The 18,056-nt window shown below is 35.1% G+C and overlaps 2 protein-coding genes across 3 annotated transcripts in view; one reads left to right on the top strand and one right to left on the bottom strand.

The window, feature by feature from the left end:
* Positions 1–14,779, bottom strand: part of snx17 (sorting nexin 17) — a 28,729-nt gene extending 13,950 nt beyond the window's left edge. For both annotated transcript variants that reach the window (XM_039660207.2, XM_039660206.2), the window contains exons 1-6: positions 14,044–14,779; positions 10,535–10,609; positions 9,089–9,206; positions 7,084–7,148; positions 4,612–4,722; positions 1,688–1,778 (exon numbers count right to left, since the gene is read on the bottom strand). In XM_039660207.2, the coding sequence (XP_039516141.2) occupies positions 1,688–1,778; positions 4,612–4,722; positions 7,084–7,148; positions 9,089–9,206; positions 10,535–10,609; positions 14,044–14,103 (520 nt within the window). In that variant the 5' untranslated portion in view covers positions 14,104–14,779. The remainder of the gene's footprint in view (positions 1–1,687; positions 1,779–4,611; positions 4,723–7,083; positions 7,149–9,088; positions 9,207–10,534; positions 10,610–14,043) is intronic.
* Positions 14,780–15,548: 769 nt separating this feature from the next.
* On the top strand, positions 15,549–17,980 carry atraid (all-trans retinoic acid induced differentiation factor). The gene is made up of 7 exons (XM_039660117.2): positions 15,549–15,707; positions 15,876–16,003; positions 16,118–16,186; positions 16,282–16,353; positions 16,716–16,837; positions 16,918–17,018; positions 17,101–17,980. The coding sequence occupies exons 1-7, from the start codon at positions 15,582–15,584 to the stop codon at positions 17,203–17,205; spliced, it is 723 nt and encodes a 240-aa protein (XP_039516051.1). The 5' UTR covers positions 15,549–15,581; the 3' UTR covers positions 17,206–17,980.
* Positions 17,981–18,056: the final 76 nt, after the last annotated feature.

The following is an 18,056-nucleotide window of genomic DNA, read 5'->3' on the forward strand; positions in this document are numbered from 1 at the left end:
AAACGACTAAAAAGGCTGTATTTATGCATGCCAGCTCAGTCACTTTGTAAAAAAAAAAAACACTACACCTATAGACTAAACACGCAATATGCATGCGCATAACGTCACCGTTTTCAAAAACATTCTCAAAAGTTAGCATTTTCAGGTCCCCAAAATGCAGTTGTTGTGTACATAAATGGTCATATATAGGCTTTCCTTTTAAACTTGCAGGTTTTGTCAAAATAAAAGCTTGAGGTTTTAACATTAAAGAATTTAAGACAAATATTATGATTGTAAGTTGTAGAAAACAAATTAATTTTAATTATCAAATATTTTTTTTATTGTACAGTACAACTGTACCATTACAATAGTATTTTACTTTAAATTAGAGGTGACAACAACACCACTAATAAAAAAATATATATATATTTTATAGGCCTGGTTTCATAGACATTTTTCTCCATATAATGCACTTTATTGGGCACCAAACGGTTCAAGGTCCAAAAGACAGTTTCAGTGCAAACTGCAAACTGTTCAAATGGCTTTAAACGATTCCAGATGATGAATAAGGGTCTTATCAAGCGAAATGATTGCTCATTTAAAAAATAAATAACAAAGTTTAGTTTTACAGGCTCAAATGCTTGCCTTGCTCTGTTCTGTGTGACTCTCCTGTACAAACTCGTTTATCAAAATGAACAAATCTTTTTCCAAGTCAATTGGTTCATTTCGTTCGTTGAATGAACCAAATGACTCAAAAAAGGATTAGTTCATTTTGATGAACGAGTTCGAACAGGAGAGTCACGAACATGCATCACAGAACAGAGCAAGGCGAGCATTTGAGCTTATAAAACTAAACTTTGTTATTTGTTTATTAAATGAGCGATCGTTTCGCTTGATAAGACCCTTATTCACCATCTGGAATCGTTTAAAGCCCTTTTGAACAGTTTGCACTGAAACGGTCTTTTGGACCTTGAACCGTTTGGTACTCGGTATAGTGCATTTTATGGAGAAAAATCCTGTAATATCTTGGATGACATGGGGGTGAGTAAAATTAAGCATAAGTTTTTTTGTTTGTTTTTTTTAAAGTGAACTACTCCTTTAAGTAGCTTTTAACAACATGCCTTAGATACAAACATTACTGGTGTGCATCTTGAGACACCTTTTAAGATGCGTTAGTGCAAGGTGCATTCATTTAAAATGGCTTAAACGTGCATTTTAGTCTGGGACTATTTTAAGCCTTGATGTGATAACAGAGAGCCGTGAATATGTTGTTACATTATTGGCATATTGATATTTGAAGCTAAAGCAATACAAGACAGGTTACACAAACAAAGTTTAAAACTTAGGGTTTGGGCTTAATTCAATTAATTTAAGTACAAGAAAATAAAAACGACAATGTTTGCCTAACATGCATTACAGGCCTACAGCAGAGCTGCGTGTACCATTCAAACAACAGCTTGACCGAAGTTTCATCTACTTGACCTCAGTTTACTTTTGAAAAGTGTGGGCGGCCATCTCAACAGAACACAGACCCTCTTTTGAGCTGCAAGGACTGCATTTAGATCCAGTCCAGAGGAAGTATGTTGACTTTCAGATACCATTTAATAACAGCCAAGGCACTTTCCAGCTGAAGCCAGCAGGCCAAAACTTGTGAAGGCAAATTTCTGTACAAAAAGGTCTGAATAAATAGGTCAAATGTTATACTCACACGTGCAGCCCCCATCCCCCCGCTCCTGAACCAGGAAAAGGCTGAAATATCCCACCAGCTCATCAGGAAGGTCAAGCTTTGAGGCCACAGCCTGATGAAGACATTAAAGCATCATTAATAAACACAGAATACATCATTAATAAACACAGAAGAGACTAAACCTATTCACAAGACATGACAAATTATGCGTGTATGTGAATTTAGAATAAACGAAAAAAAACACCCTTGCTGTGTTACCATGCTTTTACAGTTTTTTTTTTTTTTTTTACTACTGTAGGAATCATATTCTATTTTATAATTCCCTATTAAATATGGTACTTTTTAAACATGCAAGATTTTCTCATGTCAAAACTTTCCGAAGTGCTTTTTTTTTTTTTTTTTTTTTTACAGGAGTGTTGTGCGATCAAGTGTTAAACATTACACCCAAGGAGGTCCCATGATCAAGTTACTCTTCACTACATTTATGCCATGTTTTATGCACAACACTTGACTTTTTCACTTCCATCAGGTGCTAAAGGGCATTTTGGGCCATCACTCTGGTTGAATAGCACAGCGGAGAGCAGAGCATGCTGCATATGGGTGCAGAGGGCATTTTAATGAGAGCTTGGATCTGCTATGGCTCTGTGCAGTGCACGTAGGAAAGCTATGATACACAAAAAACTTCTTAAAACCCTTAAGACTTAAGCTGTAATATGTGTTGCATTGATTGGAGAGCTAAGTGAAGAATCAGTGAAAAAACACAAAATGGTCTTTATTGGACAGACTAAGACTTGGCAGCACAATATTATTTATATTAAATTGCATTAAAAAGGAACAACAAATACTTTATAAGAACTGTCAATTAATTTAAATAGTGATTAATTGCATAATTTTATTTGCCTTCTAGTTAATGCATTTCAAAGAAATAATAACCATAATTACTGAGTTTAGTCTGTGTTACACTTACAGTGGACTATATTGTGTAGGTATGCTACCAAAAGAGTAGGTTCAGTGTTTTGAAAGAAACATTCTGTAGCTTAACCGGTACAGTATGGTGCTAGCAACTCCAAGGTCATGGCTACAATTCCCAGGGAATGCTGAACTGACCAAACAAATGTGTACCTTGAATGAAATGTACAGTAAGTCGCTTTGGATGTGTTTGTCAAATGTATCAAAATAAAAGTATCTTATGCTCACCAAGGTTGCATTTATTTGATCAAAATTACAGTAAACATAGTAATATTGTGAAATATTATTACAATTTAAAATGATGATTTAGTGCTCAAACATTTCTTCTTGAAAGTATCTGAAAAAGAGACCTTCTGTAACAATACATACATGTATTTACTGTCAATTTTGATTAATTTAATGCATCCTTACTGAAAAGTATTAATTTCTTACCAACCCCATTTTTTTTTAACAGAGGTGTGTATAAAGACAATGGACAGACAGATTGTGGTGCTCTTTTCTGACTTCATTTGCAGAAAAGCAATTCTGCAATAAGTGAATAATAAAACAACTTTTGCGCCCCTTTGAATTTTAACATGTATTTATATTTAAAATTGAAACATTTATTTTTTAAATGTATCATTTAGGCATTATTTTAAATAATTATGTATTTTGAAATTATTTAACATATTTTATCATACATTTTTCAAACAAAAATATTATTTTTTGTCAATAAAATGTTATTTTCTTTACAAAGAAATCCACAATACCATCTGGAAAAATACAAACTGAACATTATTGGTTTATATCATGAGACCAGGGCTTGAATTTTTTGCTCACCAGCCACTCAGCATTTTCACTGGCCAAAATTTGGACACGATTACCATAGGGGAAGAACTACCATATAGATATATTTAATAGCATCTCATAATTTGGCAGCCGGTATATTAGGCTGCTGTTGCATTAAGACCTGACGCACAGACCCATTATACGGTTTAACTGTTAAATTGTGCTCAATACGCACAATCCCTCACCCGAAATCAAGCTCTGTACCACCAACAATATTCATCCAGAGCAAATAAAATGAGTGAGTAAAGGGTTGGTGAGTCAACTCACTGTCAGAGAAATTAGAGAACGAGAAAACGCATCTGGTATCATTTGTATCTATGCTTTGGAAGATTTTCAGATTTCAGTATCAATATGTATGTATCGAAAAATAAATATTACTGCCAATACTAGATTACACTTAGTTTATTATTTCAGATGCCTTTTTAAAAGACTACAATTGAAAAATATATTACATACAATTCAACCCGCCAAAGTGGCTAGCAGGAGTGACTGCGTTACACGCCAACACTGAAATCCACCCGCGTTTGGCGAGTGTTAATGTCAAGCCCTGCATGAGACTATACCTATTGTTAAGCAATAAACAAATTGAATTGTGTTCACTTTGAAAGTGCTAACATATATAAATTCTTTACTTGTTAAATCAGAAGTGTTTGTGTCCTTTTTTATGTATGTGAGTTTATTTTTGTAACAAGATTTGAAGTGTACAAGATGTTCATGTTAAGCCACATTTCCACCGCAAGAACTTTCCACAGGAACTAGGGACATTGGGGTGGCATTAAGTGTGTTTTGACCGCAGGGACCCGGGTCTAAATGAAGGTCTGGGTAAAATGCTCCCCCTTAGAAAGTCCCTGCTCACGAGGTAGTAGTTTTTTACTTTCAGAGGTAGGACTTTGGCGCTGAACATGCTGATTGGCTGAGTTCACGCAGCATTGATATGCATATATGATATGCTGGGGGGGGGGGGCAAGTTCCTGGGACAAATTATTCCGGGTAGTTTCGGTGGAAACGTGGCTTTTGCTCACTATTACAATGAAAGTGTCAATAACTAAATTACTATTCAAAACTAAAGGCAATAAAGGCATAAACCTGGCAGTGAGAATGTGAATCAGATCTGTGCTTTGGAAATAGTTACAAGACAACATTCTCACCTCCAGAACATCTTCGGTCTGGTCAGATGTGAGGATGTTGACTTTGACCTTCTGGCCATTGGACAGGTAGATTTCTAGCTGCACCTCCTCAGTGGGGATCTGCTGGGTCTCCTGTGGCAGAGGGAAACAGTGATAAAAAGTCTTTATACTTTTTCTAAATTTACAACTTTTATTATTGTGTAATGTTGCTGTTTGAGCATTAAAACGGTCTGCAAAGTTAAAAAGCACAAAGTCCATTCCAAAGGTATTTATTCTCTATAGTAGCAAGAACTGAAGTCCCTGAGACACCTCGATTGCAGTCTTGTAGTTTTCTTCAGTGAATGTGCGTCACAATATTCCCACCCAAGGAATGCACACAATATCGAGGACAAGGCCTGGTTGAGTTGCAATAGTAGTGTGTTGTCAACTATGTCCAAGAGACACTGTTTTTACCCCAGATTCAACCACAGTTATGGTTAGGGGCACAACATTTCCAGAACATGCTCGAAGAGGTTGACCACTGATCCAGTCGACCAATCAGAGCACATTCCGCTTTTCGAGACAGGAACTGAAAGATTGGGAAGAGAGGTGCTGCAACTATGTAAAATATGTGAAAAATAAGGTGGTTTTTAAACATTCTAGAAGCACCCAAAACAAAATCAAGACTTTATAAAAGGACATGACAGGTGCTCCTTAAAGTGTAACTCGTCAATTTTCAAACCGCTTTGTTTTGTATCATTAGTATCCGTAAATGTTTACTCATCCTTCATTTTACCTGGGTAGGGTAGGTTTATAACTGAAAATTGTACTGAACCATGTCTACTCTTTAAACACACACACCATTATGGTAAAAACTGTACTCTATGGCAACAGCTTTCTTACCTCTTACCTGTATCTGACCGTTTGCACTGTATGAAGCCTACTAGGGTCACAGAATTCAATTGTTTACAGAATGGCAGTTATTTCAGTTTTTCCCCTCCGTTTGGCCTAAAACATTTGTTCATGTTCATCCAGATTGAAATGTTGACTACAAACATTTTTCAAAGGTTTTTTCAGATTATCCATGGCAGTGTTCTATCCATATTTATTATTTTTTGCAGCCTTTAACCTACAATGTGCTAGATTCCTTCACTGGAAACCTAAAGCAATCCATTTCTGCTAAATGTTTACTCTTTAAATTCTTGCACCCGGGAAAAATACAAGTCGACACCATTATGACTAAAAGTTTACCAAGTAGTATTTCCAACTAAAGCAAGGCAATATTTGACTCTGGTAAGTATATACATAGCAGACTGGTGGGAGTGGCCTTGAACAGCAACATGCCCAGTGCATTATGGGTGTTGAAGTTTCCTATCTATTTTACTCGTTTTCTTTAGCCGAGTATCAACGATTAAAAAAAAGCTTTGCCTTTTTTTTTTCTATTGCTTAGGCAGCCAACTTTTATTGAAAAGATGTAAAGTCCCGTGTTAAAGAACCCCTTTAAAGGTTTTGGGGAAATACCTTGTGCTGAACTCTAATTCAACTTCTGATGCTTCCTGTTCAGTTGATCCCAGAGTATTTTGATGAACATGCAGTACTGGTAATATAAAATCACACCCTTTCACAGGGCAGTTTCATTTCCTATGTATTCCAGCTTAAATGTCATGAGGGCATTTTTCATTTTAGATTAAATGTAATGTTTTGATTTCAGAGTGGTTTACTGTATAGATTCAGGCTGATATAGGTGCTTATAGATAGGACTGGTGATTTGATAATTAGATATTGGAATTAAACACAAAGCCCAAAAAAACAAAAGGTCAAAACACCACAGTGCTGACTACACTTTACTATTCTCTTTCACTTCTTGCAAATTCATCTCTTTTTTTTTTTTACCCTTCTTCCTGCATGTTTCATCTCCCACTGAGGCAGAGGGTCTCAGCGCAGCAGCTGATCTTAACAGAGATTTGAAGAAATGAAACCGCAAGGCCAATTCTAATCTCTTATTCTGTTTCTGCAGACTGCTCTCTTTTGTTCATGTTCACATGTAAATAATAGACTCATTTTCATCTATTGATCATTTAAAGCAATCCAGTCTCTACAGGAATTTTGAACTAAATTCATAAGGATTCATTTTTGGGTTTTGGGTGAGCTAACCCTTTAAGTTTTATGACAGGCAACTATGTCACTTCTGTATTTAGACACCATCAAATTTGAAAGATATCTTAGAAACTATTCAAATAGAGAAGCTAATTGCAAAACGCCAAAACATTATTGACCATGGAAAGGGAAACCAAATTCAGTTATATTTTGAAGGAACCCCTCTGAAATGCTTAAGTGGAGAATCATGCGACAATTACCAATAATCATACAATCTTACAATACGTTTTCATATGTAGCCTATGTTTACAATATTTCAAATAGCAGAATTGAAACTACTATATTTACAATGATCATAATTTATTTTCAAATTATAATAAACACTTTCAATAAACAAAAATAATGTAGAAATTCTACCTGTTGAGCTTTTCTCAAAAAGCTGTTGAACACCTCGCTCGATCCCAGAATGGGGTCCTGACGCACTGCAGAGAGAAAAGCTCATCATTAAAGGTTTAAAGCTAATATAAAAATGTAGTTAAACAAACTGAATCTACTTTTGGGGTAATTGTTTTCTCAGAATCAGAATACCACGCTATGGAAACACATACATGTATACATTACATAATAAACAAACTAAACATTTATCCTACCATTGGTGTCAGTAAGATTTTTTTTTTAAGAAATTACTCCTTTAATTCAGAACAGGGATGAATAAAATAGCTCAAAAATGACAGAAGACTTTTACATTATTAATTTAGATATCTATTATAGATATCTATTTCAATTTGTTTATAATGGCAATTCTATTCATCAAAAAATCATGAAAAAGTATCATAGTTTCCACAAACTTATTAGGCAGCAATTGTTTTCAACATTAATAATAATAATAATAATAATAAATGTTTCTTGAGCACCAGTTCAGCATAATACTGATATCTGGAGTACTGATGCTGAAAATTCAGCCTCAGTGAGCATAAGAAAAAAAATACCTATAAAAGCAGTGCAAGGGCTTCAACAATGATTCAAAACATCAGTTTGTTTTAACAAGTTCATCGAAACAAACCTCCCAACCAATTCACTTAAACAAACTGAACACACCATTTCCACTTCAGCACAAGGCCAGTGTTTTAATCAAAGTATTAGATAAGTGGTTGGTCTGTCCTTTAAAAAGTTCAAGGTACAAATTTTGTATGGAAATATTTATAGATTGATTGTCAGAGAACAGTATTTGCGTGTACCTCCTTGAGGTAATATTTTAAACCAACTTTCTTAATCTTGTGTTTCGTTTCAATTGAACTATAACGTAAAACTCAATGTTTCAAAATTCATTTGTCATGTTAAATCAAACTAATCTGAAAATACAACACATACCTTTACTTTGAAAATACCACTATGGCTCCCTGACTAATAATAACCTGAGTTTTGTGGGGGAAAATAAATATGCAGGAGGCAAACTGACCAACATAAACTATACTGTTTACTTTTACTTCCAATATAGCACACGAGCAAACAACCGCAAAACATTTGCACAAACTAACAAAATATTCGCTCTTGAACAGCTTGTGTGTTTGTGTCGGTTAATTTTCCATAATCATGTTTCTCAGTGATGTAACTGCGGGAGGCCAAGCCAAGAGCAGCTCCAGACTATGAGCAAATAAGCTCAACAAGGCTTAGCTTGTTCGATGGATAGTGCCAGTGCTGGAATGGATTAGAGCAAACGGCTCTTGGTGCTGCCAGCACTGCTGATTTCCTTTTGTGCTCAGAAAAACTCACCTATAACCTGTTAAATGACATGCATGGCAAAATTCTTAACATGTAGTTTAATTATTTCATGTAGTTTGCCTGATGTTTTCAGGAATGACAATGTGGAACATTAACAAGCTCCATCCTCTTCGGGAAGAGCAGACATAAAGACATAAAACCTCATACGAAGGATTAAGGCTGACATATAAGTTTTCTATACTGTTGATGCATTTCCAGTTGAAACAGGTTTTTTTTTTTTAATAGCCAACAGAATTAAATCACAGCCATTAGTTATGGCTTGCAACTTGCAGTCACATTCTATCTAGCATTTTATTGGACAAAAATCTGCAGAGCAGGATGAATCATCAACATTTTTTGCTGTCAAATATAAATGCCAACAATTGCCAAAGATATTTTAAATTGTAATAATATTTCACATTATTACAGTTTTAACTTTATTTTTGATCAAATAAACACAACTTTGGTGAGCAGAAGATTAAAAAAAAAATCTCACCAACCCTAAACTAGTGAACGGTGGTGTATAATCTGTTAAGTGAATTTGGTCAATTTTAAGGTGTACAGAAGCAAATAGATGAGCTCAAAGATAAAACAAATGGACCACAAGTCACAAAGATCATTTTGAATGTGAACTTTTCAGGTAAAAGAATGTTTTTCTTACCAGCTTGCATGTACTTCTCCAGCTGTTCTCTCCGCTGATCGACTTCAGCCGGCGTGAGAGTGAAGATCTTCTTTGGTGGAAAAGCCGGCACCACATTATTTCCATATTCTTTTTTGATCTGAAAGAACAGAAAGGGAGAACTTCATTTTAAATATGAAAATAGAACATTTGGTTATATTATCATAAATATGTATACACTTCACAACATCTAAAATGATGCCTGCTGTTGTTCCATCTGTGTCATTGGCATTTTATTGAATGGCACAGGCAGAAAAAATAAATCTATCAATCAATGTTGCTATCGTTAACTGAAACAAACACAAAAACCATGTTTAATACTTGAAATATAGCTGAAACTAAATAAAAATGTACTTTTAGATTAGATAATATTTAAGGGCCATTTTAAGGGTTAACTTCAAGCCTCACACCATGACAGCTTCTACAGATTGCATCATATGACCATGTATGATCTGACTTGGCCCTCAACGCCCTGTTACCTAGCAACAGCGGCTTTGAAACAACACAACATGCTCTTAATGCTGAGATCACCGAAGTTCTCTTTCATTCATAAGGAAACACAAAATTCGTGAAATTGGTAGGTGTAAGAAAGATAATATTCCGAGAATGAGGCCTCGCTTCCAAATATTTGAATAATATATGACCTATTCAATACGCTCATAGCTTTACCACTTCAAAATTTGGATGAGTTTGTGTTTCACAAGGGTACATTGTGATTTTAATCCAGTCCAAAACAAAGATGCCTGTGATTTTCCTCACACAACCTCAGTAAATATTATGAAGCAAATTACTGCCGCTTTTGGCTAAAACAGAGGACACGATCACGTCCAAATCAGTAAAAAAAAAATGAACAGACATCCTATATTAATAACTAAATTCATTAAAATATATTTTCTGAGTAGTGCTGACATAGATTTACCCTGCCTCACATCAGAAAACTATCCATTTAACATCACAACAATTCAATTTCAGACATATATATATATATATATATATATATACTAAAAATGATCCTCTTCAATCAAGCTCAATATTATGCAATAGTTTCAATTTCACTTAGTTACTTACTTTAAATCACGCTTAATACAACAATGAGAAGTTTAATGAAATATGAGTGGTTCTCTGCCTTTGAAGTTTAGATTTAAATATCCACAAATCATTTCACTGGCTCTCCATCCAGGCACCAAGGTGACTAATCACATTAAATCCCAATGAACAAGAATATATTTGAATTAAATCAATGTACTATAATAGCTACTGTCTACTGTAATTTCTCATGTTTCATTTCCTCAATTTCACTAAAGCGGTACATTTTCAGAATACATTTCCCAATCTCAGACAGAACTGACTTATTAATTGTATGATTTTACGGCCAGTGATTCGAAACTAATTGTTTAAGTATTGTGTTTTCTTGATATGTGTGTTCACCTGTTCATGGAGGCCCAGGAGTTGACTGTAACGTACTCGACAATGCAAGACTCCATTCACATGGATATTGTAAGCCTGAAGAAGGAAAACAGTTAGTTAGTCTTCATATACACAATAAAAATAAACACTCAATACATATTCATGAGTAAAATCTTTAAGGCCCATCAATAACTACAAAAAGGTTTTCACTTATAGATGCTACAAACAAATGTTTGGAATCAGAAGATCATTTTTTTGTATGTTTTTGAAAGAAATCTCTTCTGCTCACCAAAGCTGCATTTCTTTGATTAAAATCATGCAATATTATTACAATTTACAATAACAGTTTTCTATTTTAAAATTTAATCACAAGATTAAATTTAATTTAATTTAATCCTGTGATGGCGAGGCTGAATTTCATCATCATTACTCTTCATTACCTATTCATGAGTAATTTGAAAGGCCCATCAATAACCACAAGCTGATTTAACTATGTGCATTAATTTAAAAAAAAAAAATCAAAATTCTAAATCTACATTCATTATTTTATATCACCCTGAAACATCAAATTATTAAATAAATTCTAAAGTGAAATATTTTGACGCTTAACAAAAAAAAAAAAAAAAAAAAAAAAAAACGATGCGTCAATAATTTACAATCGCTTAGTAAATGAGAAGATTTTATATCAAAACAACTTGTTTAATGGTGGTGCCTTGGTATTATTTGCGCCTTTCTTTAAACCCCCTACAAATATGCATGGACTTAACACCATTTATTGTTAAAGGAATGTAAGCTCGCTGTTTTTTTTTTTCCTTAACTAAAAAAGCTTATGTTTATAAAATTAAGGGACTTTTGCTCTATCGTCAAACATCCTGATTTGTTGTTGTTTTGACTATTCATCATGTTGCACATCGTTTGGTGTTGAGATAATGGTCCATTGTTCTTTATGGAGTAAAAAAGACTGAGCTATTACTTAAATTACAGAAAACATGCAATGTATCAACTACTAGACACAAACCAAAATGTGTGGTACGGGTACATTCAAAAGAAAGACTTTGACTTCAGAATGGGAAAACAATAAGAAGATTGTTGTTTCAAAAAGTTTTAGGTAGAGTGAATACAGCAAAAACAATTCGTGTGGATTGTGTGGCCTTTATAATCTGCAATCAAACCAAGTAAGTTGCATACAATACTGAGCGGTTGTGATCCAAAAACAAGTTATTTTGTTTTGTTTCAGGACAGGATACTGCTGTGTAATGTTCTCCATCTTATTGCGGCAAACTATAAGAATGGTCTCAACTGACCTCACATATTGAACATGGATTCAGTGCCATCAAAAGGACCCTGACAAATGCGTACGAGACGGTATGATCCAATTAGTGAAAGCAAAGCTCTGCTACACAACACAAACATGCAAGTCACCAAAGATATCAAAGTTGGAACAAGTTTGAAAGAGATAGGATGAAACTGCCATGTCCTTCCATGTCTCCAGTCCAAATCAAAATAAGGAAGATTGAGTATGCAAGTCTTCAGGAAGTAAAAAACATCAAACTTTTTTTACCCTTTTGTTTGAACAGGAAGCGTGCCATTTAAAACGGAGCCCACTCATTTTTGTGGCTCTTCTACAAAGTATGCATATTCTGTGACATATACAGCTCCATACAACTTCCTGCCTAATACAGATCAAGACAACATCACGCTTTAGATGTCTGAAGAAAACCTCCTCCATTCGTGAAAGCACTCGTTCTCAAGTTTTAAATCAGTTTGAAAATTTGAGCAGGGTCGGTGTTGTTATCGTTTAATAAAATGAAAACTATTAAAACATTTGTTCAATAAAATAAAATACAAATATTTTAAAAGAAAACTTTGAAATGTTGCCCTGAAATAAGGTTAAGTACTAAAATCATTAACTGAGAAAAAAATAACACCATTTAGAAACCAAGGCAAACCTACATAACAACAAGAGTAACATTTTGACTAAAATTAAAATGAAAATATAAAAAAGCTAATTTAAAATATTTATAAAACTATGATAGTTTATAAATATAGAATATCACTATGGTGAACCAGTCTAAATCTATAAAACGCTTAAGATGTGCAAAACAACAAGGCTAATATCTTCAGCATTAAAAGGTGAGTGTGAGTCATTTAGCTAGCCAATTTAACTCACAGTGGCCTTGAAAGACTCATCTGTTGAGAGCATTACTGACCGTCTGTGTCTTTATGATGGAGAAACTCTCTGAATTCACTGTCACAGAAGGACACAAACAACTTGTGCAATCAATCTGTTAGGAATGATTCATTCATCTTCACGTCAGTGCATTAAACCATTGTGGATCTACGGAGGTGTTTTAGGTGTACTGAGAGCATCCATGTGTACAGAAGAGCTCATCTCAGCCTTTATTCAAATAATTTGGTGGCTAAAGAGAGTCAACACCACAGTTTGTACATCTGCAGACATCTACGAGAAGATTGGACTGCAGTGCATGTCCTCGAATAGATTACGCTTTGTAATCAATCCACAGTTCAGTACAATACAGATGTAACCTCAGGAGCCGAAACTGTCTGTTATGGATAGGCTATAGCATAGATAAATTAAGTGTCATGTATTCAGAGCAGTCAGCCAGCTATTCCACTAACTGAATAACCTATGCTGAAATAAATGTCAATCTTGCAAAGCATATGGCTTAGGGAGATATTAAGCCAGAAGAACTGAGGCATTGTGAAATTCAATTCACGCAACAACTTTGAGTGACCATTCAAATAGAAATACAGAAAGGGACAAAGCTTCCCAAACGTTATTATTCAATGTAATAATTGAAAAAAAAAGAAAAAAAAAAGAAAGTAATTCTTCAATAATAATTACTGGTCTTTGTGCCCTTTTAGTTATTCATTAATTTTCACTACACGTTTTTTTTAAATCTCATACAACAGATATGAATATTCATATCTAATACGTTTTGTGACATGTAGATTTTGAAGAGTTTTATTAATCCGTCTGTTCACTACAAAGACTCATTTTTTTTGCAGGTTATCATTATAATGCAAGTAGCCTATGTGGTGGCAAATGTTTTTAGTCGTTGAATCGCTCACTAAACCGATTCGTTTATAAACACCGAGTCTTTTACAACTAATAGAGGTCATCTTTTATTTAAAAAGTTGCGTTAACAAATCTAACGTTACTAAGAGACCCAGAAAGAGTGTTAATTAATTAAGCATGATATACATTTCCCCTTCCAATGCAAACAAAGCAAAAATATAATTTCCTCCGTATTTTGTCAAATAGAAAAATAATAACAATAACCTAAACGAACACATTTTACTTCAATAGCCTGTTAAACTATCACAATTTGTGTTGTTAACACGACAATGACTCATATGAAATCTGAATGAACGTTCAAGTCAGTCAGCAGAAGATTCGTTCGCTTAAAAGATTTGTTCAAAACACAGATTCAAAGCAACACTATTCGTCGGTGTCTCCAAACGTAAATACTTGGCGCATCGCTTATATGACCTCCAGTTACACTTACCACATATGTAGATCCGTTTTCATCAGATCGGACCTCCGTCTCGGGGATGGAGAAATGCATTTTCTACCGTTAGATTACACGTCCCTGACGAAGCTGAATGCTGTTAAGAGCGAGAAGGTTCACGGAAGGCTCTCGGTGTTGGTTTGCTGTCATGTAGGGACCAAACTGAATGAAGGCGAGCTAACGTTAGACTCGCTCTGATCAGTCCAGTCCAGTCCAATCCTGGGACGAATTATGCCAGAAAAGTTATTTTTCGCGAAGTGGATTATTTAAAAAAAAAACTTTCTTAATGTTCAGGGCTGAACTTTTTCAATAAACATCTAAGCAGCAGCCATGTTGCAACTGGAGGTAATTCCACGTTCATTGTCGGCAATTTCTCGCCAAGTCAGTCCTCTCACTTCCTCGCGCACTGTAAAAGAATGTGGGAAGCGAGTCTGCAAAACACCGAAGTGTCGTCGCGAGGCCCACGATCCAATTAACTTTCCAGATTACTCCACGTAAAGGTGCTCCGCGGTTGTCTACAGCCTACATTGGTAGGCTACATACGAACGAGTATGGAGAGGGAAACAAATGAAGAATTGTTTGTCGCAGGATGCATTTCGAGATGCCGACACAGTGCTCGTACTTGTTAGGGCGTTAGGAAGAACACACATAAATCTACATTGTAGCGAAACGTTCTTCCAGCCAGCACTGTGTCTGTCTGTCTGCTATAATGTATTCAATATGTATCTGCGCGCTCCCGAAGCATTGCAACAGTCTGGATCAAACCATTCTGCTTTAGCCGGGGGTGTTATTGCGTAAAAACGTCCATTAGGTCCTTTGGCGTTTATATGTTGCAAACATTTGTTGTTGAAAACAATTTCTCCATGACGATGCAAACTTACATTCAATTCTGGTTGAAATTGTTTACTCTCAATTTAAGTTTATCATTTAACTCCACAGGGCAGCATAGTAGTTTAGAACCATATTGTTTTGTAATTAATAGTGTCGCCTATATTTCCCATAGCTTAAATGAAAGAAAAAAAGATCTTTTTTTTTCTAACAGTAACTTTGATAACAGTGTTGAACAGTTAAGACAAGTGAATGAGATTATTTATCTTCCTGCCATACTAAAATCTATTTCCGGTCCGTGCTATTTTATAAAATCTTACCTCTGAGTTGGGACAGTCCAAAATCTCAATTTAAAGGCGACACAGACATGTTTATAGTCTAAAAACACTTACATTTTATACTAGGTTATTTCTATGTTCATTTAAAAAAAAAAAATGTGTGCCTGTAGCCTACTGTTTATAAAGTCATCCGTATTCGTGGGGTGTGCCTATCCAGACTAAATAAATGTAGATTGGCTAAACTAATATTGGAGGTATGGCGAAGAGGATCTACATCAGTCCAACAAAGTGAATTATGTAAATACTCCAGTGTTTTGTAAGCATTTCGTCTCTATCAAAATTTTACAATAAGAAATGCAAAATACTTGCGCCGCCTTGTTGTCACGAACAGGGTCGCGGCCCTTGAACGTCACATGATCATGGTGTCACATGACTTTGTTTTTGGCGAAAATGACAGCTAGCATTACAACACATGCGGTATCTACTGTGTATTTATGTACAGTTTTATTTGTTTTATTCAATGCATATGTAGACAGTCAGGATATTGATGTACAGGTGAGACGATCGACTAATGATTGCAACACAGTTGTACAGCGATTATAATAAAACATGCTATGCTACATTGTTGTTACCATGTTGTAAACTAAAACTTATTGTAAACACATTTTATGCACGCATGTGGTTCTATAATATTTTGAAAGCTTTCACTTTTATTTTCGATAGTTATGTCAAATGTGCGAAGGGACTGTACGACAAGGCAGTCCTGTCTGGGATTTCTGCCTTAAAAAAGGCCAGATCAAAGGACGCTGCTGTTTTGAGAACAATACCAGCAATATAGACACCATTATAGGGTAGGACAACTTTCTAGTATTCCCCTTTTTTGAATATATATATATGTGTGTGTGTGTGTGTGTGTGTCCTATTTGTAAATCTAACTGTATATGATTATCTTTATCCTGTTTTAGGTTGGACCTGTCAAACTGCTCTATCAGTCATGTAGAGCACCTGTATAATTCATTCACAGCAGTCATAATGTACGTACCAGATCAGGTTTTATTAATAATCTGTGCATGTGCCTTGTTCAGCATTGAATGCAATATCTAAATGATACTGAACTGTATTTACACAGAGATCTCTCCAACAACCCAATCACCAATCTGAGCGATTTCGTATTTCAGGGTTTCAGCCATCTTACCCAATTGTAAGTGATGTAAGAGCACAGTACATCAAGTTCATAACATTAAATCCATGGGTTTTCAACTTGAGGTCTGGGGACCCCCAGGGGGCCAAAATTGCTTCGGGTCAGTAGACAAATCTGTTTAAAAAAAAAAGTGTAACAAATACATAATAATAATAAAAAAATAAGATTTAAATTTAAAGTGGAAAATAATTATTGGAAGTAATAAAATCGAAATATTTCCAAATAATATTGTTATAAAACATGTACATTTTAGGATGGGGGTCTCTCATACAAGGACAATGATATTTGGGGGTCCATGGCATCTACAAGATCAAAAATCCCATATTTAACCCATCAAGGTGACTTGACAAATCTTTACTTAGATTACTACCCTCAAAACTGGAGTGTCCAGGGGGCAATGCATCATGGGAGACGGTTGAAGTGAAAAACAATGCCAGAATCTGTGAAGGACAGAAAAATGTTTGCAATCAGATGGCACTGATGCGTAAGTGATCAGTTAACTGGGATCTCAAAATCTTTAAAATATCTTTAAATACATTTATTGAATGTTGTCTGTCTCTTCAGCCTGGAATTGCCCTGAAAACTCATTCTGCAGCCCATATGGTCCAGGGTTCTTTGAGTGTGATTGTCTCCATAATTTCCACGGATACAAGTGCATGAGACAAGTGAGACCCCTGACAAATCATCCTTAACATGTTGGTTATCACTTCTTTATTGCACATGTTCATTGTTTGTTCTCAATTGCAGGGAGAGTTTCCCATAGGTAAGGTGCTTGGGATAATCACCGGCTCAACAGTTGTTGTTTCATCGTTACTCTGGTTTACACAAAGACGAAAGGTCGAGACCACTTGAATTTTAGAGAAGTGACAAAGGTGCACACGCCACAAAATGCATCAAGCTTATTAAAAATGATGCAGGAGAAGTTTCATACTCTGGAAGCTTAACCATCGGATGAACATTTTACTTTCTTGTTTTTTAAACTTGCCAAAAGCAGGTTTGCATGACATCTTAATGCACAATTTTGTTTTTAAACTTTCACTTTCTTTTGACCCTCAAGGTCCTGAAACCTTTTTATTTGTACAAATCTTTCAGTGAATACTGACATTTTCACAGCCTTGAAGAGACTGGTCTGTAAAGGGAAAACTGACCATAGACTGACCTTGCGGATTGTCTTTGGAGGGCAGCCACATTTCTGACAGAAATGAATCACTGACATATTTTATGGACAAATATTTTGAGTTGCTTTAAAACAAAATTATCTTGATTTCAAAGATATTTAAAGTGCTTTCATTTTACAATGGAGGGGGGAAATGAATGTCATTGGACTGTTATAATTTGTGAAATAATTGTATATTGTTACTGCCACATACTGCTTTTTACAGATGTTAGATACTAACCGATGACCATTTAACCGTTGAAACTGTATGCTTTTCCTTTTCGGCAGAGTAAAGGGAATCGGTTTCATCTGCTAAAATGAGATTTATATAGGGACACACTATTAGTATAATACTGACAGTACATGTTACATTATGCAAATTTCATTTCTTTCAATGTAGTATTTTGTTGAGGAATTCAGCATGTACCTCAGTAAACCAGAACCAAAAATTAAAGACTTGTCTCAAAAGAATTGGCAAACAACAGTTTATCTAAATTATTTATTTTTCAGTAGCCTTTTCAAGGTTTTGGTAATACAAACAAAACCC

Source organism: Pimephales promelas, chromosome 13, assembly GCF_988280905.1.
Source record: "Pimephales promelas chromosome 13, fPimPro1.hap1.1, whole genome shotgun sequence".
In the NCBI taxonomy this organism is placed as follows: domain Eukaryota; kingdom Metazoa; phylum Chordata; class Actinopteri; order Cypriniformes; family Leuciscidae; genus Pimephales; species Pimephales promelas.

Excerpts from the sequence above, each read along its gene's own strand:
- atraid (XM_039660117.2), top strand. The coding sequence starts at position 15,582 with ATGACTTTGTTTTTGGCGAAAATGACAGCTAGCATTACAACACATGCG. Across the intron at positions 16,187-16,281 it reads TCATTCACAGCAGTCATAAT|AGATCTCTCCAACAACCCAA; the intron begins GTACGTACCAGA and ends GTATTTACACAG. Across the intron at positions 16,354-16,715 it reads TTCAGCCATCTTACCCAATT|ATTACTACCCTCAAAACTGG; the intron begins GTAAGTGATGTA and ends ATCTTTACTTAG.